Here is a 23,879-nt window from a genome sequence, read left to right as displayed (position 1 = left end):
GAGCTGGCAGGTGTGACAGTCACTCTCTGGGACCCTCACCCCAGGGTCAGAGCCCATGGGTACCTTTCCCCCAAGTCTCCTTCACCCGGAGGCAGGGACCTGCTGGGCACAGATGTGGATGGGAAGGGGCTCTGGGGTCTTTCTGGGTGAGGGGAATGAGGAGCAATGCCCGGGGTAGGTGTCCCGCCTCGCTGCCCTTTGGCAGCTCACTCCTGCTTTCCTCAGGGCAACCGCTGGGCATGAATCAGGGTTTTATGGGCTGAATTGTGCTCCCTGCCCAAGACATGTTGAAGTCCTAACCCCGACGACCTTCGAATGTGACCCTATTTGGAAATAGGGTCATTGCAGATATCATCAAGTTAAGATGAGGTCATTGGGATGAGCCTTAAATCCACTATGACCCGTGTCCTTATAAGAAGAGACCCAGAGACAGACACACAGGGAGAAGGCCACGTGACCACTGAGGCAGAGGTGGGAGTGGCGCTCACCCTAGCTGAGGGTTGCCAGCACAACCGAAGCTCAGAGGAGTGCATGGAACAGACCCTCCTCTAGGCCTTCAGGAGGAGACTGGCCCGGCCGACACCTTGATTCAGGACTTCTGGCCTCCAGAACCGTGAGCAAAGTAAAGTGAGGTTGCTTTAGGTTACCTGGTTTGCGGCTGACCGCTTATTATGGAAGCCCTGGGAAACCAGCGACAGTTGCAAAGGGGATTTGGACCCTGGTGCTGTCCTGGGGTGCCCACCCGCCTCCAAGGGTGAGCTGTCACCCACACACTTGAATGGAAGGCTCGCCCCATCCTAGGATCTCTACCCTGAAGAAGTTTACATCAGGGGAGTTTGACTCTCTGAATCAGGATGACCTTCCACCCTGCATCAGGAACAGCTGTGTAACCTCCGGAGCCCAGCACAAGGGAAAATATGGACACCTTGTTTAAGAAGTATTTAGAAGGTCAAGACAGAGGTGGCAAAGCATTAAACCAGGCCCGGGACCCTGAGCCCAGGCTGCACCCATGAGGCTGGCCCTGCTGTGTGTGGCCAAGGGGTCTCCGGGTCCCCAGTGTCTAATTTAGGCCTGAATTCCTGGCTCGGCCAGTGGCTCCTCTGTGACAACTACTGTCCTTCTGTGAGGTTCTCTCTCAAGTACCCATGGGGAAAGAAGCACCTACTCCTTAGCACGGAGGGGTGGGTGGGCATGTCAAGCCCTGAGAGGCCTGGGGGGAGCTAGGGTGCGAAATGGGATCCACCTTCTCTGTAGCTGCCAGGCTAGTGGCCCTGGGAGCCAGGACAGGGCTGCAGTTCAGATGAGCTGTCACTGTGACCCCTGAGAAATGGCTCAGCCTCTGGGCCTCCATAGCCAAGGGTGCCAGCTGGTCAACCCCATGGGCCGAGAGCAGGGGAGCATGTCCTGGAGCAGCCCTTCTGTGCCCGGTCTGGCCTTGCCTGGTGGAGGTCATTGTCTGTTTGCCCAGACCCTGCCCATCCATTTGGAAGCAACAATATCTCCTGTGCCCAGCACCAGGGCCTAGACAAGGACATCTGGCCTCAGCCAGAGGGTCTTTTCCCAGGATTTGTCTATATGGGAACCAGCTCTTCCCCCTGGCCTGGTGGCACAGCTGCAAAGATCCTGGAGCCTTGCCCATGTATGTTCACAGCAGTGAGAGTCACAGTCACCAAAAGGTGGAAAGAACCCAAGTGTCCATCAGCAAATGGATAAACAGAGACAGTGCACTCACAGGACAGACTGCTACGCAGCCATAAGACAAGCAAGCCCTGACGCGTGTTTCACCATGGACGGACCTCAAAAACATGATGCTCAGGCGAAGAAGCCAGACACCAAAGGCCACATGTTGCATGGTTCCATTTATGGAAGTCCAGGGCAGGCACACGCATGGAGACAGGAGCAGATGAGTGACTGTTAGGGCTGGGGGAGGTGGGCCTGGGGGTGGTGGCTAAAGAGTCCAGGTAAGTTTCCTTTAAGGTCATGAAAATGTTCTAAAGGGTGATGGGTGCACATATCTGTGAATATATGGAAAACCGCTAAATTGTCTACCTTAAATGGGTGAATTGTATAGTGCATGAAATATAGCTCGAATATGTTGTTTTTTTCAATAAAAAGATCTTAGGGCTCACAGGGACCACTCCCTGCCAGGATGCAGAGGAGGGGGGGAGGAGGTTTCCTCGGGGACGCGGCCTGCCCCGGCCTCTGTGACCCCAGTGCTGGTGCCCCTCCACATACGGGACACCAGCCTCCCCCGTTCTTCCTTCTTTGGCTGGCCTGCAGCACCCTGACCACCCAGTGCCCCAGCCACGCTCCCGTCCTCCACCCTGGAGGGGCTGAGAGGAGGCTGTGTGCTCCCTGCTGACCTCCTCCTCTCCAAGCCCTGCACGTCCTCAGTCCACACTCCCTGTCCCCCTCAGAGGACCCTGCCACCCCAGGAATGCCTTGCCGCCTGTACAGAGGCGGCTGGGGGTTCCTCCTGAGCCTTCTAAGGTGGCACCCGCGTGAGCGAGCTGCCCCCCACCAGGTCCAGCTCAAAGATGCCGGATCAAATTCGGCATATAAAATCAGTCCACGTGATAAGGATTCTGAATGAAGCGGACTCACAGAATCTCCCCGAGTGCCTCACAGAAAGAACCAAAAATTGTTAAAATCAACTTCTAAAAAGCACAAAATTGGGAAAGGTTGGAAAGTAAACAACTTTCTGCCAAAAATTTTGAAAAGAGGCAGAAAAGCCCCAAGATAAGAGCGGTGCGGAGGGGCCCAGGAGGAGGACTCAAGGATTCTCCCCACTACTTGCCCATCTCAAGACAAATAAAGTCTGGGGGAAGTCTGGGGAGATGGACGCAAGCATCCAGAATGCCCTCTGACTCCCACTGCCTCTTGGCACAGGTGGGAGGTGACCCTCCTGCGTGGTGAGCGTGGGACCCATCTGACCCCAGCTCTCGCCCGGAATGGTGCAGGGCTCTCTCCCATCAGAGTGAACTCAAGCCACAGGCTGCCTTACCAGGGCCGCTGAAGACAGAGGGCTCCCCAGAACGCTCCAGAGCACGCCAGCTGCCCTGCTCCTGGGCCCTGTGCCTCGATGGGGTCTGGGTGCAAGGGGGCCCAGCCCAGGGGTCGCTCTAGTCCATCCTCCATGCAGTGAGGTAGCTTGCAGTGGATCCCCAAGTGGCAATAAAGAATGTGGGAATTCCTCTGCAACTCAGTCCCAATTTAAATAGAGGCTGGTCCTCACGGGGAAGGAAATCTAGCCCCGAGATCCCGAAGGGCGTCTTAGACTCTGTAAGTCTTCTAACCCTCCACAGCTCCAGAGAGAGCCTCACATCCTCTCTCTGCCCCACCCAGCACCCTCCTCCCCTCCAAGGCTCAGGGGCGCCTCTTGCCTGTGAAGCAGGGGAGGAGAAGGTGCGCATCCACCTGTCCACAAGCACGGGCAGGGCCCCGGAACAGGAGCAGATGAGGAGAGAAAGCTAGGGAGGCTGTGAGCCGCCGTGCCGTGCAGAGGGGGATGGCTCCCAGACCCCATTCCTGGCTGGCCACCCTGCCCTGCAGTGCTGACCTGCTCTCCTGCGGACACTCCTGCCTTCCTGGTCCTGGAGAAGTGAGGACTACCTGTGCCACAGGCTCCTGGGGGGCAGCAGCCAAGCAGGTTTGACAGGCACGTCGGCAGGGCCCTGCCTGCAGGAGCACTGCCTCCCATGGGAACCCCACGCGGCCCTGAGGCGCCCAGACGGTCCCACAGCAGGGGGGACACATGTGCAGAGTCCTCCCTGAGCTGGTCTGGGAGAGCCAGGGGACCACCCACAGACGGCAGCGACCGAGGACGGGGGCGATCTCGGGGCAGAGGGAACCTCTTCCCCTTTGTGAATGCTGACAAACCCGTCAGAAGAACCCTGCGGAGGTGAGAGCAGGTGCTGGGGCTCTGCTTTGGTCCCCAGGACCAGTTATGGGAAGAACCGAAACAATTCCAGCGGGCCCACCTACAATCCACGTTTGATAACTCTTACTTCGATTTAGATGAAAGCACTGGATCTCCTGGGTTAGGATGTATCCAGAATCGGTCACCTCTCACCACTTGCCTCGCTGTGCCCGGTCATCACCTCCCTGGACCTCCGCAGTGCCTCCTGGCTGCCCCCGCCACGCCCCCCCGCCAGCCCTCAGCACTGCAGGCGGTGCAGCCTGTTGGGCATGAGTTTGGCCTACAGATCCATGCCCACGCGTGAGGCCCTGCGTACCAGAGCTTGCGGGCCTCACCGCCCCCACCCGCCCGCCCGCAGGCCCTCTCACCAGCCCGGCTCCTCTGCCCTGTGGCTCATCTACCTGGAATGCTCTTCCCTTTGCCTCCTTCAGGACTTCCCTCAGGACCACCTGCCCTGAGTGGCCTTTCCAGGCCATTCTGTTTAAAATCGTAGCCTTCCCACCCCGGCTCTCCATTGCCCTTTCCCTGTTTCATTTTGGTCTGATCGGCACGGGTCCCCTCACCCCCAAGGAGGGTTGCCCCCCACCTCTGCTGAGAGGAAGGGGAAGTCATGGGGAAGTCTGGGGTGCTTCTCTGACCTCCCCGTGCTTCCCCCTGAGTTTGTCTTGAGTTGGGGAAGTAGTGGGGAGAAGCCGTGAGACCTTCCCCCGGTTCTGTCCCTGGGGGTTGCTTGAGTCCCTGGGCTCCCGGCCCTTCCGCACCACTCCATCTGTTTTGGGGGCTCGTTGGCCGTTCCTCAAAGGTTTTGGAGAAAGTTTACTCATGGGCCTCGCTGCTCCATGAGATAATGATGTATTTTAATTTCTTGTTGGTTTCTTGCCTGCCTCCCCAGAAGGAGCCTGTCACCTCCAGAGGACAAGGACCCTTGTTTTCTTGTCTTCTGCTGTGTCCCCACCCCTGGGACACTGATGCTTGGGTGAACAGATAAACACTGGTTGGGTGCCTGGTTCCGAAAGATGCAGGTACCGGTCAGGAAAGAAGGAAATTCATGGCTCCGTGCCATCTGAGTACAGAGGACCTTAAAGATTATTATCCTGACGGAAAAAGGTGGGTCTCCAAGGTCACAGGGCCACCCGAAATCTCCTCCCGGTTAGCGAGGGCCAGCAGGCTGCAGCCGCTGGGGGCAGAGCAGGCACCAGCTCTCAGACCAGAGCTGAGGCCCTGCCACCCTCTTGGAAAGGGGGTTTAAACACCTAAGCTTCAGCTTTCCTTCCCCTCCAGCGAGGCTACTGGTGGCACCTGCCTCAAGGTGAGAAAGCACCTCTGTGCCTGGCGCATGGAGAATTCTAGATGGTCATACAAAAACTTGAAGAAATGCCACCATCCCAAGTAAAAGAGACAGAGTGCTGAAGGCGGCTGGAGCCCTCTAAGCCTCTACGGCTAAGAACACAAACGTGCAGAGCTACTGGCACGAGCCGAGGAAGCCCCCACCCCACAAAGGCCTGTAAGTGACAGTGACTCCCTGTGTACAGGACTGCAGCTACACACACACCTCCAGGGTCAGTGAAGTGGTATTCCTGGTAACCTGGCTTAACTGAAAGAGCATCTCCCAGAGAAACCCCCAAGGCGGTGGGGGCGTGTGGGCATGTGCGTGCACCACCTGGTGACCATGCCCCGTGGTGGCAGCCATAACAATCCGTGTGTAGTCATTACTGGGTCACTGTGAACCGGGCCTGGGCCCCCAAGACACTCCAAACAGGACCTCTGCCGCCAAGCCGGAGGGCTGAGCTGGCAGTCAGGGTAGGGCTGGGTGAGGCTCTGAGGCTGGCCTCCAGAGGCTGAGCTGGTTGGCAGCCTGACCCCACACCCACCTCTGGCCACACCAGTGTGGGAATGGGCCCGGGGAGGGCAGGAAGCTGCTACTTCCACAGGAGCCGGTAAAACCAGCTGTTCCCTATTGTTTTTCACACGTACATAGGCAGCTGCCCTCTGACAAGTCCACTGGCTGTTTGGGTATCTCAAATTTAATCCAGCTAAATCAGCTCTATTAAAACGTTATTTTGTTATTAAAGTGAAATTCATTCAACATAAAATTAGCCATTTAAAAGTGAACAATTTAGTGGCATTTAGTATAATCCCAATGCCATACAACCATCACCTCTAGTTGCAGAATATTTTAATCATCTCAGAGGAAACCTTGTGCCCATTAAGCAGCTCCTACTCTCAGCCCCTGGCAACCGCGATTCTACTTTCTGTCTATGGATTTGCTTAGCTACACATTTGACATAAATGCAATCACACACACGTGGCCTTTGTGTCTGGTTTCTTCAACGTGGTACAAAGGCTGAGTGGCATTGTACGGCTAGACCGCACTGTGTTTGCCCCTCCATGTGCTGATGGGCAGCCTGGTCCCACCTTTTGGCTACTGTGAATCCTGCTGCCTTGGGCACGGTGCACATGTATTTGTTAGGTCTGTTGATTTGGCCCCCAAGGCATTACAACAGTGTTGCCCCACGGCTTCCCCATCTCGTGACGGCGCCCCCCGGAGGCTCACGTCAGAAACCCAGGAGTCGCTCTTCCTCTGAAACCCGAACAGCCCGTCCTTCCGACATCAGCCCTGCCCAGATTCCCTCCTGAGGCTCCTCTCAGCGCCTCCACTCCCGGGCTCCAGCAGCCCCCGCCACGGCTCCAGCGGGGCTCTCCAGCGCTCACTCCAACTTCTGGACCTCCGGCTGCAGCCACATCATCTTTCTAAACCATTTATTACAATTCCTCTCCCTGAAAAGAAAGACCACCCTGAAGCAGCTCCTAAGGCAACCGTGATGTATTTAAACTCCATTTCATAGTCTGTAAGACCTTTTGTGATCTGGCCATCTTCTCCCATTTCCACACTTACCCCCATTCACAATACAACCACCTGGCTTTTTGTACCCCGACACCATTCCCTGCAGGCCTGGGGGCTTTGCATTCATGGCCCCTTGTTCCTGGAACACTCCTCGCTGGGCTGTTGCTAGGCCACCTCCTCTAATAACTCATGTGACACCTTCCCTTCGCCACCTAGGAGATCACAACCCGCTCACTCTTTTCCACTTACCTCATTTCTTTTGCATCACAGTAATTATAAAACCTGCAATTACTTTTTAGTTTGTGTTTTGTTCTGTTCTGTTCACCAACTGGTCCAGCACCTGACCGGAGATGCTCAGTGCACAGTTCCTGCCCCATGAGGGATGACAGCCGTGCAGGCCTGGGGTCCAGCTCTGTGGGCTCAGGAGCTTAGTGAGGTGCCCCACCATGGCCAGGTGGGGTTGAAGAGGGCCTCTAACATCTGGAAAGGAATGGTATTTACCTGCTATGACATGGTGATGGGCAGGGACCACCGGTAGGAAGCTAATCTTTGGGGATGGCTCTTTGGGCCCAGGACATTAATTCCTGTGGTGATGACTCATGGGAACCCAGCCCAGCCCATTCCACCCAAACCTCCTCCCTGGACAAAATGAGCCGCCCTGATGTCTCCACTCTTAGCTTGACATGGGAACCAGGAAAGGGGCAGGCCAGCCCCTGGGATGCAGCCTGTGGAGCTGTTCCCAGGTTCCCCGCCACTCCAGCATGCACCCAGGTTGCTCCCAGACATCCGGTCCTGTGCTCCTCACGCCCTCTCGCCCGTGACCTCCTTGAGATCAGTCTAATCAGGTGAGATAACTTCCCTCCCCCAAATACAAAGAGTGTGGAAATCGAGGTGTAGAAGGCAGGGTGTTGCACCCGAACATGATGGGTGGGTCCCCTGACTGGGAACCCTGGGATGCAGGGCCTAGGTGTGATGAGCCATATACATGGAGTGGGTTTTTTTTCACATAAATTTTTAAATAATTCATCACACAAATCAAAGTTGGGTATATCTGTGTATGCACACACTATATATATACATAACTGTATATGTATACTTACATAAGCAACTATTTACAAATATGTAAACATATGTACCAAGACTAGAAAAGAATATACAGAAAAAATATGTCCTAGGGTACTGGGGTTATGTTTCTTTTTCATTATTTTGTAATATACTCAACAAAATATTATACTGAGACTATTTTAGTGCTATAGAATCTTATATAAATGAATTTGTTCAAGAGCTTCCCTGTCAATACCCTTTTCTGGGCATACATCATAGTTCAGAGCTTCTACTTCAACTCAGGCAGACAACTGTACATTGACCTGAAGTCTTGAGAGAGAATCTTCAGGACTTGGTACTATTACTAATAATGATTTGGTTTCCTTACATTATGGCTGATACATTCCCAGGCTCTGGCCTGTTCTGCTCATCAAGAAAATATTCAAAGACTTTATTCATTATAATAATATCAGCATTTTGCAGAAGTGAACCCTGGGGTCAGATGTCTGCATGAAGCACCTTTATTCATTCTGTCAGTGAACTTGTATTTTTTAATGACCATTTCCTGCAACTGGCAAAAGTCTCCATTCAATCCTACTCCATATAGCTGCAATGCTAAACTGTGAAGATAACCCCCCCCAAAGGACCGTGCCCAGCCTGGAGCCAGCGTCCACCAAGGCCTTTCCCAAAAGATCGGGGAACACAGGATGGTGAACGAACTTCAATTCCATGAGAGAGAAGGGATGAGGAATAAACCCTAAAGGTGCCGCCGGGTGTGAACTGTACACCATACGGTAGTTTCCGCTCATTTTTCCTTCCTCGCGTACTGTATCAATAACGTCTTCATCCTAAAGGAATGCATCCACGGGAACTGTGGGTTCTGGCTGCTGCTGTATTTTTTGGAGGGCCAGATGCTCTGAAGAAAGCATGGTTTCTACAGGTAGGCAGCTCCGAAAGTCTTATATGTTTTTCAACATAATGTCATTATTATCTTGAGTGAATTCATCAAGATCTCTAAACCCTTTCCGAAATTTCAGTGAAAAATTGCAGGCAGGTGCCCCACAAGTGAAAGTGTTAGGTCCACTGTTTAGGGAATTCATAGCCCCCACTTTTAACTTACCGGGGTGGGCTTTAGTCTTTCTAGATGTTTGCATCTTCTAGTCAGAATTGTAATTGAGGTTTCTGATAAGACATTTAAACATTACTCTGGACATTTAAGCAGTGGGACTGTGTATTGATGTCCAAGCTGGGCTGTCAATTCTTGCTTTCTAAGTAGCTGCTTATGCCCAGCACAGCAGAGCTACACTGAGCAAATATTTGAATGAACAGGCCAAGTAACTAAGACACGTTCTCACCACACGGACAGACGAGATTACATTTGTCTACAGGTAATAAAGCAAAATCATTTTGGATCTCACTGACACTGTAAGACTTTTGGTGAACATTGTATAGGCCTGGTGAAAACTGGCACTATATGTGAACAGGAAAAACCTCTGCTCTTCAGAGGAGCTCTTATCCTTGTGATGCCAGGGTTCTTGTTCACGAAGCTGAAGAATGAGCTTCACACTCAAGGTGGCAGAGCAAGGTACAGGCTTTTATTTAGAGATAAAGTGACAGGACAGAGCTCCTGGCTTCTGCCAGGCGGGGACAAGATAGTCCGGGGTGGTGCGTTGTCTAGGGGTTTTATAGGCAGATGAGGATTTTTCCAGAACATGAAAAAAGCTTAGGGGTGTGGACTTATTAAGTGGTCCCAGAATATTTACAATTAACATGATACAAGTAACCTCCTGCTCTGTTGATTTCTCCGAGATACCAACATCTTGGTCTGGGGGCATATGAAACAAGGCCACCTGCACAGCCTGACCCCAAGGTGGGCTGAGGCATTGTTTGCTAAAGGGTAAATTAAGTGCAATCTTTTCTTTAAGTTGTAATCCTTATTGCCTTTTACTGTGTTATGTCTGGGCTTGCATGCTAAATTAGTTGCCCAGTTTGCAAAATCACGTCATCAGATCTGAAGGAGGAAAGACAACACGTAGGCCTGGGCCTTTTAGCATGTTAAAGTGAAACTTACACATGATTATAAATGTTTAGCATAACCCTTTGTCTGGGGTACACCAACTGATCTCACTGAGGAATGATCCAGAGCTGAAAGTTTAACACAGTGTTTTAGTAGGGGGTTTCCTTGCATGCTGTTACATGGCTCTGACTGCAAATACCCTGCCTTGTTTTTCCCGGAGGCCCTCACCCTGCTCTGACTACACCCGCGGTCCCTGTCTCACTTGCAACTGCCCAGAGCACTCTCTCCTATGGTGAAAAGCCAGCTCTCCTGCGATCTCCTGACCCACTTCCAGCCCAAGTTCTCTGGAGCGTGTTTATACTGTCAATGGGGCCTGAGTGGTCAGGGTGGGTGGGGGGCCTGTGCCTTGTGTTCAGGCACAGGGCCATGTCTTCCGCATCTCATCTCCCACATGGGCGCTATCTTGGGGAGGGTGTCATTGCACCTGATCAGACTAACGCTGAGCACAGTGACCAAGTCTCCATGGCTCCCTATCGCTTCCCCAAGAGCACTGCCCACCAGACTGCCCCGGCCTCCCGGCTACCAGATCTTAATTTTCATGGACTCTGGCATAAAAAGTTTGTTATTCTCAAACAAAAGGAAGAGGCTTTTAAGATGCGTACTCAGACACAATGAAAGGGACATCGCCAGGTACTGGCACAAAATGTCACAGTAGCGTGAAGACAAAAGACAAGTCTACGTGGATCGGAAGATTAAAAATCTGAACAAGCGCAGTAGCGGCAATTACCACCTCCGCACCCCTCCTGGCCGATACCGGGACTTGCTAAGGTCAGTGCTCGTGTTTTCTCTCCCACGCGCCAGCAGGTATTTCACACTGACCCGCCCAGCAGGAATGCCATCCAGAATTCAAATGTCTCTAAGTAGCTGTAGTTTAGGAAGCAAAGGAACAGGTGAGACCAGCGCGTTTATGAGCTCCGCGAGCCTAAACTGCACCACGTGCACACGCAATCCACGTGATTGCCGAGCTCGCCCGCACGCCCTGCCTGCACGCCTCACAGGCCGGCCCGCCAGGCTCAAAACCGAGCGTGCGGCCGAGGGCGCCGGCTATGCCCCGGTGCAGGGGGCCTGAGGAAATTCGGCTGTATAGATGCTCGGTATCTCGTCGATACCGCAAGCCCCGTGTGGTCGCTGAGTCCGGAGAAGGGGCCGCCCGCCTGCCGCCGGCGTCCGCACGCTGCGGCCCAGCGGTGACTCGGCCAGCCTCCAGAGCACGAGGGCGGCAAGCGGTGGACTAGGCCCTGCCCTAAACGCAGGATAGAAAAAACACCTACGATACGAAAACTACAGCCACTTCACTAGGACAGGCCGCGGCGCCTACTTTTATATGGATGGGCGGGGGCGGGGGCGGGGGCGGGTCCCACCCCTCGTGAAATCCCGCGGGAGCTCACATCGCGCGATAGCAGCAGCAGCACCGCCCGCTTCCTGCGGCTGGCTCCCGTGCCCCTTTCCCTGAGCGCGCTCCTGGGTGGCGGCCCAGACGCACGCTGGTTTGCGCGCACGCGCGCACCCACGTTCACGTACGCGCGCGTAGTGGCGTCAGTTCCTGGCGGCGACCGCGGCGCGCGGCCCTGCTTCCGCTTTCCGCCGCGGCGCGCTCTCCGCGTTCGGGCGACTGGGGATCATGGCGGCCGCCGCCACGATGGCGACCTCAGGCTCGGCGCGGAAGCGGCTGCTCAAAGAGGAAGACATGACCAAAGTGGAATTCGAGACCAGCGAGGAGGTGGACGTGACCCCCACTTTCGACACCATGGGCCTGCGGGAGGACCTGCTGCGCGGCATCTACGCCTACGGTCGGTGGGCGCGGGCCACGGGCCCGGGCGGGGGGTGAGAGCCGAGACCGTGAGCCCCGGGCCGGACCCGGAGGCCGTGGGGCGGGGCGGAGGCTGCTCACCGGCCGCGTCTGTCGCCGGGTTCGGTGTGTGGTCGCAGTTCAGAGCACCGCTCCGGGTGCAGCGAGCGTGCGGGGTCGCCCGGGGACTCGGAAGCCTCCCTCCCAGGCACTGGGAGGCCGGCTCTGAACCGGACAGGCTCGTGCCCTGGGGGAGCTTGTTATCGGGGAGAAGGCGGCTCCACCCAAGGTTGTTTCAGGCAGTGTGATGGCTGTGAAGAAAATAAAGCGATAATCGAGTGGAGTGCGACTGGGGGGAGGAGAAAGTTAAAATAGGAGAGCAGGCAGACGAGGGACTGACGTCTGAGCTGGGATCCCGATTAAGGAGCCCATTTTAAAAGGACTGGTAGAACTGGGCAGAGGGAGCAGCTGGCGCCAGGGCCCCACCAGCACGAGCCGGGTGCATTCCAGCGAAAGAGAGGACTGTCGTGGGAGTTTGGAGAGGGAGGCAGGGCCAGATCCTGCAAAGAACTGGGTTTTAATCAGGGAAGTGACCTCAGATTCGTGGTCAGTTGCAGTGGTCCTGGGGTCTGGAGCTGAGGGGAGGGCAGGAGGCAGGGAGATGCAGTAGGAGGCTTTTGTTCCGGTCCAGGGGAGAGAGGCGGTCTCGAGCTGGAGAACTCACAGGGCTGCTGCTGACCGTTGGATGTGAGCTGTAGAGGAGAGAGGATGCGTGAGTCCTGGGGGCTGTGAGCAGCCAGGCGCGGGATGTTGCCATTGCTTAGGTGGGGAGCACTGGAGAAAGGTCAAGTCGGGAGCTCTGTCTTGGTGGTGGGGTGCTTGAGGGGCCTTTGAGGCCTCCATTGGAGATGTTGGGGAGGCAGTTGTCTAAGTTGGGAGCCTGGGAAGAGGTCGGGTTTAGGTTGCAGAATGGAGCCATCAGTTGTCTGTACTTAATGCCTGGGACTGGGACGTCTTTTGTCCAGCAGTCTGTGATGTCCTGGCAGTTCAGAGCACAGAGAATTGGTGAGGGGATGGGAGTGATAATGAGCATTGCTGCCCGGCCTCGAGAGGCTGACAGCCCTGCCTGCCTGTTGGCACCCAAGGCATCCCAGCCGAAAACACTTTTTAGTTTCCCGTCCACGTGCTTGGCTGTCATGAGGGGTATGAATCATCTGTTGCGTTTCCTTTTGTGTTGGATAGGAAATTATACTACACTGTAAAAGACTACCAAAGATAATTGAAATACATTTTTGTATGTAAAGTTTTGTTTGTCTACTTGCAACATACTTTGACTCTTTCAGAGTAGCCTCATACCTTGGGGATCCTGAGCAAGAGGTGGGGAGGTGCAGCCACGCAGGAGCATTGATTCAGAAAAGAGTGCAGTGCAGGACACCCTGCAGAGACCCCCAGGCAGCTGTAGACAACAGGAAGAGCCTGCAGACTTAATGCTGATGGGAAACAGTGGCAGCCACAGTTACAGGATTTCCCTTTTTTCTATTTAAAAAGTAACGTAAAAAAACAATGCAGGTTATTGTAATGTAGTCAAATAATACAGAAGCAATTGGAGTAACAGGTGAGCCTCCCCACTCATTCTCAGGAGCATCACCATTAACATTTTTTTAAAACATAACTGGGGGCTCTGTATTTTGCAGTGGTGTCCCTTTTACAGAGACTTTTGTCTTATTTTGTACAAAAAGATCCCATGTTAGTTGTAAAAACTCACTTCAGCCCAATTCATTCAGCAGCTGTGTTTTGAGAGCTTAGTATGTTGGACATTGGGTTAGGTGGGGTAGGAATGGCGGGTTAAAAAAAGATGCATCTCTATCCCCAGGTGCTCCCAGTGTGTGGTTGTAAGCATGCCATCTAAATGGTTCGAGCTGATTTTTTCTGTTTCTCTTTACAGGTTTTGAAAAACCATCTGCCATCCAACAGCGAGCTATCAAGCAAATAATTAAAGGGAGAGACGTCATTGCTCAGTAAGTGTGCTTCCAGAGCGGGGCCCAGATGCTAGCTAGTGCGGCAGCCCCTGGGAAATCCTTTGGGATGGCTGCTTCTCTCAGTTCTCATACATTCCTTACCAACTCTTTCCTTGACTTTAGCTATGGGGTGTTTTGTTCATTTTTATTTTTGTGTCCTCTACTCTGGAAAACTTTCACTTTATAGCCAGCTTAATTTACCAGTCAGCTGGCATGTGGAATTATGTGTAATACTTTTTGAATAGCTTTAGTCCCGATTTCCAAATCGCCTAATTTTTAAAGACTGGTTTCCCAGAAATAAACCACCAAGTATTTTTGGCAGATGGTTTTAGTCCATAGTCATAGAAAAGAATGATAGTCATATAAGGACAAATCTGTTTTTCTCTGGCCCTTGTAACACCTGTTGGAGTTAAGGTTCTACAGCTCCATCATCCCCTGATAGAAAAGCCATCCAGTGGCCTGTCCCCTGTGTTGTAGAAGTTGTGACGTGGTGCCTGAGCCCCTCCCCCTTTCAGTTAAGAAGTGGCTGATCTGTTGTTGGGGTGGGGGAGGCAGTCTGTTTGGAAGAAGCTGCTCCAGTGCCTCCTTAGCCCGCCCCCTCGGGGCCCTGCTGCGCGTGGGGGTTACAGGAATGGGAGGGGAGGCGTGCAGCCTGTACCCCTAACTCCCGTTTGTGTTTCCTTTGACAGATCTCAGTCTGGTACAGGCAAAACAGCCACCTTCAGTATCTCTGTCCTCCAGTGTTTGGATATTCAGGTAGTTTGCTGCTCTTCAAACAAGCCTTTCTTTAGTACCGAGAAATACGCCCTTTTCTTCTGTACCTGCAGTGTTCAAAAAGTATAATTTTTAAACGTCTGCAGTTGTACTGACTCGACAAAAATTTTTAAGAGACTCTTAATTGCACACTAGCGTCTGAGCTCACTGATACCCAGTCCTGCATTCCTCTTTATTTAAACTGGGAGATTTTTAAGCTAGTGGAAATTCTGGTCTGCAAACAAGAACCCGACTAGTACACTACCATTATTGCTGGTTCACTCTTCCCTGTAGATACCAGACGTACGGTTAATGTGAGATAATATTCAGAGTAGATTGAGTCTGAATCAGGCAGTCTTCCTTGAAAACACTGAGGATTCTCTATTTTCTGACATACCATTTTACCAGGTTCGTGAAACCCAAGCTTTGATCTTGGCTCCAACGAGAGAACTGGCCGTGCAGATCCAGAAGGTGAGGCTCGCGGACGGGCAGGGCCGCGACCGGAAGGGTCTCTGCCGCGCACCTGCGTGGCCCGGTTGGGTGGTTTGCTCTGATCCTGCTTTTCAGTTCCCTTCAGTTTTTTTCATTCCTCACATTTTGTCATAAATATGTGTTATTTAACTTGCTGGTTTGTACTGAGTCCGTGTCAGTGTAGCTTGTATGATTCCAATTTTTTTTTTTTGCTCTTAGAATTGTAATTTTTCAACAAAAATCAATTTTAATGGAAATAATTGTAACTACTTTGTTCTTATATATTATAAACACTGTGGAAGGATATATTGAAATGTTACTGTTGTCTCTGAGGGTGTAGAATTACAATTTTATGTATTTAAAAGATTTCTCTGTAGTTAACATGTATTGCATTTGTAATAAGAAACCATCAAAGCTGACTTTGTTTTGGTGCAGGAAAGGGTAGAGAAGGAGAATTGAGCTTTTTGTAGTTTTACGGTATAAATAATGGCATAAATAGTACGTGGTGGTCATCTTAGATTGGAATAGAAATGCTCTCCACTTAGGGAGGCTCAGCTGTTTCTGACATGAAGGTGGGCTTGAGCAGGCCCTGGACATGAACCTGTGTTTTAATTCAGGGCCTGCTTGCTCTGGGTGACTACATGAACGTCCAGTGCCATGCGTGCATCGGGGGCACCAACGTGGGGGAGGACATCAGGAAGCTGGACTACGGGCAGCACGTTGTTGCCGGCACACCTGGGCGCGTCTTCGGTAAGTGCTTTTCTCCAAAATCTGCTGCAAGTAATATTTACAGGAAGTTGGTAGAAACAACCTAGGGCCATTTCCAATTTGCTCTGCTGCAGGGTGGATTTTTGCATGTGGATAACTTGGAAGAAGTGGAGATGAGGTCTTTGAAGTGCTCTGAAAACTGGTTGAGATGGCTGGCTCTTTCTTCATGGCCTGAGGCCTAATCATTTCACATCTGACTTAATAGATATGATCCGTCGCAGAAGTTTGAGGACTCGAGCTATCAAGATGTTGGTCTTGGATGAGGCTGATGAAATGCTGAATAAAGGTATGAATAACGAAGAACTAGTTTTCCACTGACATAACTGTTAGATTTTCACAGTGTAAAATGAAATGTGGAGTTGATGAAAATGCTGTGAACATAGATGGGTTTTCTTTGTGGAAAAGAACAGTTATACCCTGAGGGTGATTATGTACACAAAGCTCGTGGTTTGCGAGACCGCAGCCAGAACAGCATCTCAGCCGCGGCCGACACAGCCTGCTGATCGCGCGTCTGCGGGTCAGCGCAGGTGCCCAAGTGGAGTTGAGATGCGTGCGGAGATGCCTGGTGCTGGCTGAAGCGGGTGTGAGCAGGGCGCTCTGCCGTCGAGCGGTTCTGTAATTGTACCGGTTTATTGGTTGTCTAGGCTGTTGGTGCTCTTCCACCGGTCCTTTCTTCAGGCTGAGTTCCTGGGACTGGCGTGCACGCGTCCCAGGCTCTCCCTGTGTTTCTACCAAGTGCCTGAGGGCCTGTGTGTGAGGACCCTGAGTGATGGCATCGTCCTCTTAGGGTGCCTGGTGATGCATCATGACAGGTCACCTTGAGTTCGGGAGCCCGGTTACACGTGGGGAAGAGCTGAGGGCAGTGCCTGGCCGCGTCGCCCGCTGTGCCTCCACCTCTGTGCCAGGGGCTTGGGTGGGTCGTCTCTGTAGGCTCTGGGCCGAGCGGTCTGAGGTGGTACCCTGCTTTTCAGCAGTGACCAGTAGCAGAGCGGGGCTCTTTTTGGGCGCTCTCCTGAGCAGGTGTGTGAGGTGCCTGGGGCTGATGCTGTCCGGAGGAGCTGCCCTCCACCTGGCCTCTGCCTGGGGCCTCATACCACAAGGCCCTGCTCTGCAGTTAACTTACAGGTGGTCACCGCGAGCACTCAGTTCCTTTGGGGAAGCTGTTAGTTGTGGGTGGCTCTTTGTGCTCCTGTCCTGAAGGGCTTCAGCTCTCATGGTGAGGCGGCCACACCGGCAGCATCCACATCACCTGGGGACCTACAAGAACGGCACACTCCTGGGCCCCATGGTCTGCGCAGCCAGAACTTCGCCGTCAGTTCATGAGCCCTCGGAGGCTGGGCCCCAGCAGTGGGCATTCCCACACGCTTGCCTCCTAACCCCCTCCTGCCCGGGCCTGGCAAGGTTGTGGTGTGGTAACCTGTGAGCCAGGTCCTGCCCGGGGACATGTCTTATTCAGCCTGCACCACAGGAAATGGTGTAAATTAGTTGCATTATTGGGAAGGTTTTTTCCTGAAGTATAACTGATGTGAGACATATTCGTTCTATGTGTACAACATAATGACTTGATATATGTGGGAGATTGTTTTGAAAAAATCCAGATCTTTGGATTTTCTTAAAATGTGACAGATGTGGCTCCAGTGGATGCAAATTGCACAGGGCTGCAGCAGCTGGAACTAGGCTGTGACCACCTGCAGGTGTCTGAAGTTGTGGGCAGCTTTTGCCTGTGACCTGCAGGACTCCTGGGGTAGGGCCGTGGTCCCCAGAGCACGCCGGGGCAGGGCAGGGAGAGGGGATGCGCGGATTTGGTCCAGCTCTGCGAAGGTCGCCTGTGAAATTGCACCTTCCGGCCAGGACTGCGTCGTACTGGGAACGTTTGATGTGCGCCTTCTGTTCGAGGTGTGCAGCCTTGAGAATTCCCTGTGTGTCCTGCCCCTCCTCCCAGGTTTCAAGGAGCAGATTTACGATGTGTACAGGTACCTGCCCCCAGCCACGCAGGTGGTGCTCATCAGTGCCACGCTGCCCCACGAAATCCTGGAGATGACCAACAAGTTCATGACGGACCCCATCCGCATCTTGGTGAAACGGTGAGAGCTCCCTGCTTCACGAGTGATATTAAAACACAAAACCTGGGTTGTATTTGGGTTTTAAAATTCGAAAATTCTTTTTGAAAAGCCAGATTTCACGTGTGCATTCCTCTATGACCCAGTGCTTCCATGAGTAGGAGTGAGCCGGTAGTATTTCTGCATCAGTGTTTTGGGAGTCAGCTGGTCAGGACGTGGGTCCATGCACTGGAGCCATGACTTCAGGCGGACGTGGCTGGTGGGGAGGGCAGGGGTCGGGTGACCGGCCTCACGGGGCTGCAGGGCAGGCTGGCACCTGGGACCGTGCCTGGACTGCGTACACCCTCAATAGTGGCTGGAAGGTGCGTGAACAGGTCTGCCTTCATTCCCCAGCGACGAGCTGACACTGGAGGGCATCAAGCAGTTCTTCGTGGCAGTGGAGAGAGAGGAGTGGAAGTTCGACACCCTGTGCGACCTGTACGACACGCTGACCATCACCCAGGCGGTCATCTTCTGCAACACCAAGAGGAAGGTGCGCAGCCGGCCCAGAACGTCGCTCGGACTCTTGTAAAGGGCCAGCAGCAAGTGCCTTTGGCCTCCTGTGTGGGTGCGTGGGGCCTGTGGCTACTGTCCAGCCCTGCCCTTGAGTGCGGAGGCTGCTGCGCTCAGTCCATTAACAAGGGGTGCAGCCAGGGAAACGGCAGGTGCGACACTGGTGCCTCAGCTGCAGGCCGGCTGTCTGGCCCCTGGGCCTCGGGGCTCAGCAGCTCCGGGGGTGCCGGCTGCAGGCGTCACCCAGAACACAGGCCGCTTTCTTGGAGACAGGAGGAGGGGGCCACGTTCCAAGGAAGATTCAGATTTAAATTTCAAAAGACAATAGTGATACATGGCCTTTTTTAAAAAAAAAAAAAACAAATTTACATGGAACAGATTAAGGGGGTTCTTGCCCCAATATTTGCTGAGAAAAATGAATTCCTCTACATGCTGAGTAAAGATTAGTCGTGAGGTTTCGGAGTGCTTGCTTCACCTGTGTTCACGTTGGGTTCGCAAGTGACTGAAAGAAGGTCTTGAGGACAATCCCTGGTTTGGTTTGGGAGCTTAAGTAGCGTCTGCCCTTTGATTTACAGGTTGACTGGTTGACGGAGAAAATGAGAGAAGCCAACTTCACCGTCTCGTCGATGCACGGAGACATGCCTCAGAAGGAGCGCGAGTCCATCATGAAGGAGTTCCGCTCTGGCGCCAGGTGGGTCGGCCGTGCTCTGCGCCGGACTTGGCCCTGCTGGCTGGCTCTTTGCTGGCGGTGCCGGTCCACATCTGGCTGCCAGGGTCCCCTCACCACTGAGCTCCGTGGTCAAATGACCTCCCAGTAAGGGGGGACCCACTGCTGGTGCGACAGGTTATGTTGCGGGGACAGCCGGCCTTCCTGGGTGGGTGGGCTGCTTTACCTTGAAGTGCGTTCCTTTGTTTCCAAGTAGACATTTGATTTTTTGTAATTGGTTTTTAGCTTAGTTGCACTGGTCAGAGAGCGTGCTTTGTGATTGCTTTCCTTGGACGGGTCCTCAGACTTGCTTCGTGGCCTAACACACGGTCATTTGACAGCTGGTGTGTGTGCTTGAACAGGACGAGGACTGAGCTCATTGGCACAGCACCTCCTGGGCGCGCCCCTTCGATGTCAGTTACTGTGTTTTTCGAAACGCCTGCATCTGACCTTTTTTAAAAAACTCGTTCATCAGTATCGACTTAGAATTAATGTATTTCTAGGAGGTTTACTTTCATCACAGACTGTCTGTCGTTACCTGTGGCACTGCATTCTGTTGCTAAGTCCCAGCTCACCTGGGGCAGCACACCTGCACCCCGTGTGCTCCTCACATCCTCCCTGGAGCCTTGAGCGTCACACGTGTTTCATGCAAACAGCGAATAGTTGGCTTTGGTTTTGTTTTCCTTTTAGTCTGATGATAATCACTGTCTGGATTGGAGCTTTCAGCCCAGTTTTGTTTAATATCGACATTGACGTGTGTGGTCTAAATTGGCTCCATAAGTGCGTTTTACCTATTACGTCCCATCTGCGATTCCTTTTACTTTCCTCCTTCTGGATGTTTCCGTGCTACTTATTTTGGTAACTGTTTATTTATTCTTCATGGCACTAAAATCATAAGGCTACTGTTCCTAAGTCGTGGCTAGGCGATGTAAGTGTCTGTCCCAGTTGCTGGTACAGGGCTGGCTCTAAGCAAGTGAAATACCCTGTAACAGGTAGCTGAAGTGTTTTTATCAGGTAGCACACAGACCTAAGTAAGTACACCTGACGCCCCTCTGGGAGGCTCTTTTTGGTACTGTTGCCAACACTTCAGTCCGGCAGAGGGACCAGCGTGAGGAGTGCCTTGGTCTGTTTTGGACTCTCAGCCAGTCTTGAACTTCTTTGACCGAGGTGATTGCCTGAAATCCTTTCCCTTTTGCAGCCGCGTGCTCATTTCAACAGATGTCTGGGCCAGGGGGCTGGATGTCCCTCAGGTGTCCCTGATCATTAACTACGACCTGCCGAATAACAGAGAACTGTACATACACAGGTATGGGGGCGGCCCTCTCATTCATTGGCTTCACTCTTGATGGAGTCACTGCCATCGCCTTTGCCGTACTCACTAAGGTGGTTTTGCTCTCTGCCTGAAGAATTGGGCGGTCGGGCCGGTACGGCCGAAAGGGCGTGGCCATTAATTTCGTGAAGAACGATGACATCCGCATCCTCCGGGACATCGAGCAGTACTACTCCACGCAGATCGACGAGATGCCGATGAACGGTGAGGAAACAGCCCCGTGGCATTCGGGTCGCGTAGAGGCATCCCAGGCCCGTCTAGTGCACTTCTTTTTTTCCTGTTATGTGTTGTGAGCCTCTTGTTAGGTTTACAGATTTTCATTTTGTTTGTATTGTTCCTTACTGTGTATCTTCCTTCGCCTCCAGTTGCTGATCTGATTTGAAGAACCTGGCACACTGAAGAGCAATTGGCCACCATGTACGTGTGCCCCCCTTGGGGAGTATTCGGGGCCGTTTCTGTGTAGGGGTGGTGTGGACTCAGAGCACCCCACAGCAAGCTCCAGGGCTCTGCCACTTTTTCTTACCCTCATGTAAATAATGCATTGCTTTAAGTTTTTTTTATTAAACATATAAACTTTTCCCATAAACCCTAATTTATATTTCTTAAGGTGTCACCAGCTTTTCTAGTGACTTGCTGTGTAATCTTGGGTAGGCATTTCACTGTTTTCTGATCTTTAAAATGGCAAAGTAGAGGGAGAAAGCTGTCTGGCTTACCTGGGGTCCCTCCGTATGGTTGAGTTGTCTATATTTTCAGGTTTTGGGGGAGCTTGGTTAAAGTTCATCAGGTGATTCTAACTCAAGGCATCTGAGATTGTGTAGTTTATGAAAGGAACTTCCCCTGTGAGTCCCCAAGAAAGGGTGAAAATGGAGACTCAGGCACGGTGTGTTCTGGGTGCTTAGCTCAACAGAAGCAAAGGGGGTGACCCCACAGCCGTGGCCATGTGCCGCCGTGCTCCCTCTCCAGCCAGGAAGGTGTTAGGTGAGAGGAAACAGCCCCCTCTGGCCCTGGTCCCGTTTCTTTGGGACGGGTGAGGGGGTGGGGAATGGGAGCTCAGAGGCCGTGAGGACTCTGGGTTGGCCCTGGGTCTGTGTACCCAGGTGCAGACGGGCAGGATGAAGACGCCTGGGTAAATAACTGGAAGGAAGGAATCCATCCCAGTTGGAACTGCTCTGGCTTAATGGGCACTGGGTCACGGTGGGTGGGTGCGTGGTGGGGGAGCCAGCAGGAAACAGGCCAGAAGGCTAGAGGCCTGAGGAGCTTGGCTCTAGCACTGTCTAGGAAAGCGCAGCACAATGTGCAAGTTGTCTGAAAATGTTTGGCCTTGTGGGGGTTCAGGAGTGCTATGTGATTCTCAGAGGCTTGGTAAGCACTACCCTAGATGTTGGCGAGGGTGTGGGAAACATCCACGTGGGTGGTGTCAGTGGGTAGGGGTTTTCTGGAAGTAGCCTGGCTCTTGGGCAGCAGGAGTGGTGAGATGAGCATGTAACTTCCCCTGAGGGAGTGTCTGCCAGAGGCAGTAGGCAGTGATCTGGGATGCAGACTGTTCAGGGGCACAGATGGCATCCGCAGTGCCGGGAAAGGCAGCGTGTGCTCACCACTGGGGGCTCGGGACCGCGTTGACATAAGGGGATGAGGGTTCTTAGGAGGCGGCTGGGCCTTGAGAGAAGCACGGGACTGGCCACAGTAGGGGATTCGTTTATATGAAACGTCCCAAACAGGCAAATCCACAGAGACAGAGTGCAGGGGCCGAGGGGTTTGGGGAGCAAGCGTTGATGGGCACAGGGCTTCTTTGTGGGAATGATAATGTTCAGGAAGTAGAGGTGGTGGCTGCACAGCTCTGTGAAGGGACTAAACACACTGAATTGTACTTTGAAAGTAGTGACTCGTATGGTATGTGAGCTACATCTCAACCAACAGTCAGGCAGGGAATCTGACACCCTCTAAGGTTATATTTACAGAGGGCGCGAGCAAGGGGAAAGCCCAGTGAAATTCAGAGTCAGGGGAGACATTGGACTGAGGCATAAAGTGACATGACAGCACACTGCCTACAGGAAATGTGAGGCACAAGTAAAGGAAAATCCACCACAGGACACAATCAGAGTGAACTCGGAGGGCCCTGTCAGAATCGGAGAGTAGACGTCACAGCAGTTCACCAGGGGTAGAGAGGGTCGTTCACGAAGGTGATTCGTCTAAAGGATGTGACAATCCTAAATGTCCCTGCACCTACCGATGCTTCGGAATGCAGGAAATACAGGAAGCAAAACCTGATAAAACTTCAAGGAGAAGTCGGCTGGCCCACAGTTACAGTCGGAGCGCTCAGAATAAAGGGACAGTGTCCTCGTCACTTCCATTCCACGTCAGGCTGAGAGTCTGGTCAGCGCAATAAGGCAAGAAAAGGAAGTAAAAGGCATCTAACTGGAAAGGAAGTCTTCATGTCATTTATATGATCCTTTATGTAGAAAATCCCAAGGAGTCCACAACAAAGCCGCTACGACTAGTACAGTTAGGGAAGGTCAGGCTTAAAAAGTCACTGGTATTCCTGGATGCTAGCAATGAACGCTTGAAAAGGAAATCTAAAACACCATTGCAGGAGCACCAAATATACGAATACTCGGGGATGAAGTTGGGAAGAGATGAGCAAGCTCTGCACCGAAGACCACAGGAGTGCAGGGGAGAGGTTCTGTACCCATGGACCAGGAGGGCGGGTGCTGTCAGTTCTCCTGAATCTGATTTATATATTCAGCACAGTCCAAATCAAAATACCAAGTCTTTCTTTTTGGTAAAAGTTGACAATAAAATTTATATGGAAATACAAAGGAACTAGCACAGCCAAAACAACTTCGTAAAAGCAAAGTGGGGGTACAGTTGCCCCATAGGAAGCAGTGAGCCACAGTAACAGCCTGGTGTTGGCACCAAGGTGGGTCTGTACTCAGCAGGGTGTCTAGACAAGGACCACAGGTTTGTGGGCGAAGGATTTTCAACAAAGGGACTGAGGCAGTTAAAGGGGGAAAGGATAATGTTTTTAACAGATGGTGCCAGACAGTCGGATCGCCATAGGCAATAAAGAAAAGGACCTTGGCTGTTAATTCATGTCTAATACAGACACTGAACTGAAATGGAAGAGCTAAAATTGCAAAATTTCTAGGACGGGAGAAAAGTGGCCTTGGATTTAGCAAAGATTTCTTCTGAAGGCTGAGATAATTCTAAATTAGACTCATCAAAATTAAACCCTTTTTCTCTTCAGAAGACATTGTTATGGAAGTAAAAAGGCAACCACCATAGCCTGGAGGCATATCTATGCAAAGCGTGTACCTGACAAAGGACTTGCAACTTGGTACAGAGAACTTCCATGTGGTCAGAATAATGGTCCCCAAATGTACCCACGTCCTAACCCCTAGAACCTGTGACTGTCACAATAAATGGCAAGAGGGACTTTGTAGAAGTGGTGAAGATTTTGGCATGAGATTACTCTGGGTTATCCAGACGGACCCAGTCTGATCACATGAGCCCTTGATAGGCGAGGCCTGGGCCGCAGTCAGCCAGAGCG

The 23,879-nt window shown here is 52.4% G+C and overlaps 1 protein-coding gene and 1 pseudogene across 1 annotated transcript; one reads left to right on the top strand and one right to left on the bottom strand.

The window, feature by feature from the left end:
- Nucleotides 1-8,014: 8,014 nt before the first annotated feature.
- On the bottom strand, nucleotides 8,015-9,236 carry LOC108410244 (uncharacterized; annotated as a pseudogene).
- Nucleotides 9,237-11,434: 2,198 nt separating this feature from the next.
- On the top strand, nucleotides 11,435-20,918 carry EIF4A3 (eukaryotic translation initiation factor 4A3). Its single transcript, XM_073236045.1, has 12 exons — nucleotides 11,435-11,675; nucleotides 13,620-13,692; nucleotides 14,382-14,448; nucleotides 14,854-14,916; nucleotides 15,534-15,666; nucleotides 15,890-15,970; nucleotides 17,627-17,768; nucleotides 18,138-18,276; nucleotides 18,872-18,987; nucleotides 20,201-20,308; nucleotides 20,409-20,536; nucleotides 20,698-20,918. The coding sequence occupies exons 1-12, from the start codon at nucleotides 11,507-11,509 to the stop codon at nucleotides 20,712-20,714; spliced, it is 1,236 nt and encodes a 411-aa protein (XP_073092146.1). The 5' UTR covers nucleotides 11,435-11,506; the 3' UTR covers nucleotides 20,715-20,918.
- The last annotated feature ends 2,961 nt before the right edge of the window (nucleotides 20,919-23,879 follow it).

Source organism: Manis javanica, chromosome 4 (assembly GCF_040802235.1).
Source record: "Manis javanica isolate MJ-LG chromosome 4, MJ_LKY, whole genome shotgun sequence".
Classification (NCBI taxonomy): Eukaryota; Metazoa; Chordata; class Mammalia; order Pholidota; family Manidae; genus Manis; species Manis javanica.
This window is presented reverse-complemented; position numbering and strand designations above follow the sequence as displayed.

What these genes read in the sequence shown, in the direction of transcription:
- EIF4A3 (XM_073236045.1), top strand. Translation starts at nt 11,507, where the DNA reads ATGGCGGCCGCCGCCACGATGGCGACCTCAGGCTCGGCGCGGAAGCGG. An exon ending in GCGCGGCATCTACGCCTACG is followed by an intron (nt 11,676 to 13,619) that starts GTCGGTGGGCGC and finishes TTCTCTTTACAG; the next exon opens with GTTTTGAAAAACCATCTGCC. An exon ending in CACACCTGGGCGCGTCTTCG is followed by an intron (nt 15,667 to 15,889) that starts GTAAGTGCTTTT and finishes CTGACTTAATAG; the next exon opens with ATATGATCCGTCGCAGAAGT.